Source organism: Fulmarus glacialis, unplaced genomic scaffold, assembly GCF_000690835.1.
Source record: "Fulmarus glacialis isolate BGI_N327 unplaced genomic scaffold, ASM69083v1 scaffold29863, whole genome shotgun sequence".
Classification (NCBI taxonomy): Eukaryota; Metazoa; Chordata; class Aves; order Procellariiformes; family Procellariidae; genus Fulmarus; species Fulmarus glacialis.
This window is the reverse complement of record NW_009204084.1, coordinates 8,485-11,311: the sequence shown is the minus strand read 5'-3', so window position 1 is coordinate 11,311 and position 2,827 is coordinate 8,485. Positions and strand designations below refer to the sequence as shown.

At 50.3% G+C, this 2,827-nt stretch overlaps 1 protein-coding gene across 1 annotated transcript in view; it reads right to left on the bottom strand.

Moving 5' to 3' along the window:
• The window catches only part of GPR144 (G protein-coupled receptor 144), a gene marked incomplete at its 3' end in the record, with an annotated part of 14,547 nt that overhangs the window by 4,090 nt on the left and 7,630 nt on the right, over positions 1-2,827 (bottom strand). The window contains 5 exon segments of the mRNA XM_009574862.1: positions 134-236; positions 898-1,001; positions 1,114-1,240; positions 2,353-2,408; positions 2,676-2,781. Coding sequence (XP_009573157.1) covers positions 134-236; positions 898-1,001; positions 1,114-1,240; positions 2,353-2,408; positions 2,676-2,781 — 496 coding nt within the window.

The following is a 2,827-nucleotide window of genomic DNA, read 5'->3' as shown; positions in this document are numbered from 1 at the left end:
TCCCAGATGCAAGTTACAGGTAATGAATGAAACATTAATAAAAGGGATTACACCTCTGTTCTGTTTGTTCTGACAATAATGCTTGAGCAGGGCTGGTGCTGCTGGCCAAACAGGACACTTTTAGTGAGCTCACCTGGTTGGTCTTGGCCAATTCACTGAACATGAGCAGAGCTTCTGCTGCGGCTAATGCAAAGATCAGGTTCTTGTGCACAGTTGTTCGTTCACTCTTGGGGACACTGAGGAAGGAGAGAGGAAACCCTCAGCTGCAGTCAAATGAAAGGGTGCACGTGTTCTCACTAGTCCTTGCTGGGCTGTGCAGACCTGCCTGGGTGACCTGTATTCACAGCAAAGATGACAGTCCAAAGAGGCAAGGGACTGCCCTTATGTGCAAGCACTTGGTGCTGGGGACGCGCTCAGGTATGGCTGCTGAGACCTGCCTGTTCCTTGGCTCCAAGGAACACCCAGCAAGGAGGAGGTGGAGGGAGCTACTGCCATGCTCACAAGGCAGATCTCTGTGCTTGCCAAGTGACACAGAAGGGTTTACAATTGAAGAAATAGTCTTTGCTCCATTTATTTTATAAAAATTAACTCTAGCAGAGCAGCTTTTACGGTAAACATTGTCATTGATAAAAATCTTTCCACGGGCACTCAGGCTGTGTGCACAGCTCGTATAAGCATCTCCACAGAAACAACGAGCACTGCACCCCCTCCCTAGCCAACGACAACCGCTCCCCTCCCTCCCCTCTGCTACCGACCACCAGTGCAGCTCCCCAGCCTCGCCCCGCATACCTGCCTCACCCCACGCTGACGAAGAACACCTTGTTTGTATACTTGTTCTGAAGCAAAACAGCAAACAAAAAATACAGAGAAGGCTACAAGTGTCTGGACTTTTCTTACCCAACTGCCAAAAATAAAATGAAGGTAACTATCAAGGCACAGAAGGAAACTCCACATCCAATAAAAGTCAAGGTCTGCAGTGTGAGCTCCTCCTTGGTGGTCCTCTGCTCCAACCACAAAACAACAGAAGACACAAAAACCCCTCAAATTAACCATGGACTGCTCGCAGGTCTGGCATCCTCCCCACAGACCAGCAGAGAAAGACCCCTCACTTACCTGCATCTCGTACACCTGCAGCAGCACAGCAAAATTCGTGGTGTGGTTGCAAAAACAGGCAGTGGAGTCTGGGAGAGATCTTACCACAGAGCAGCCAGCTGTGGACCACATCCCGCCAGCATCTGGGCTAACATGCAGCAAAACCAGAGAAAACACGTGGAAATTACCACCCACTTCAACAGAAAGCCAAGGCGTTAAGGGAATTTCATTCTCTCAGAAGAAGCAGAGTTGAAATGAAGAAAAGGATATCAGAGACAGGTCTCCATATGGACTTCCCTTTGGCTCATCCTGAGTCTCAGCAGATTTGCCTTATTCGTCAGGCATGCACAAGAAAATAAATCTAGTGTCAATGTGTGTATTAAAAAGCACAGTTCAGCCACCACTGCTTTAAACAGAACTCAGTAATCGCACAGCTCTGGGAAGCTCTCCTTTTACAGCACGTTCACCAAGAGCATCACTGGACCAGACATGTCTAATCCTCTGCATCAGTGTGGCCTGCCGTGTACCCAGTGCAGTTCCACCGGACTCTTGATTTTCAAGATACGCCAGCCTGTCTCCAGCCAGCCAGCTGCTCTCCACTGCCCGGGCAGAATTCTCTGCCCCGGATCTGAATTCCCTGGGCAGGGCCGAAGGCTGCACCAGCTCAGCTCTGTCCTCACTGGCAGCACTGCCCCTCTGAGCCTGCCCCAGTGCCAAGGGAAGATCAAATTCAGAGCAGGGTTAGTGGAACTGTGTGCAGCAACAACCTGCTTCCAAAAACATCCTCTTCCCACCTTCCTCAAACTGATCCATGTGTGTTACAAAACAGGGACCCTAAGTAGTTTTTTTGCACTTCAATGACTTAATTACCAATCCATAATATATCACAGTCTCACGGTGGTGACATTCAGCTAAAACACATCTCAATGCCAAGCAGTATTTATGAGGCTGGGAGTCCTGCATGTCTGTTGGGCTATATATCTTGGACCAACCCTTCTTTGTTGCAGGCAACAATCATAATTAACTAGGGCTTTCCATTTTAGTTGTATATACCTCATTAAAGGTCACTTGCCTGTGAGTGACTTTTCCAAGGAAACCTCCCCAGGAGAGCGCTCTAGTCCAGCAGATAGAGGATGCCAGCACACAAAGCAGGCAAAGAATTACAGATCCCTACTCTTACCATTACATTTATTGTTATGTTCAGTTTTCCAGTGGAAATAAAAGCTCATACATCTGGGGACCCAAACTGAAACAAGGCACCTGAGGCTGAAGTTCCAGAAGGCACAGATGGGCCCCACCAGCTTATTGGGCAGGTCCTGCAGGCAGAGAGGGAGAAGAAGAGATTACACCGCCATGCATGTACTGTATGCAGCCCGATGTAGTTCACTCACTAGGCTGCAACAAGGTCTGTCAGCACAGGACAAACACCTCCCCAGGGAAACAGGAGTCAAGGTGAGAGACCTAGGCATGGGACACCCCTAAGTCCAAGAGCTCTGGGGGCCTTGAGCCAAGGCTGGGCACAGGCTGCCAGGTCAGGCTGCGCGATGCCGCTGGCGGGGAAGCACGGCCCCTCCGCAGGGTACCTGGATGCGGTGCTGCAGGCGGTAGCGCACAGAGGTGCTAATCTCCTGGTAGTCGCTGAGCAGAGCAGATGAGATCACAGCAGTGCCCACCATGGTGCTCAGGTACCTGTCAGGGAAAGCACGCTGCTCACAGGCACGGGACCACAAGACGT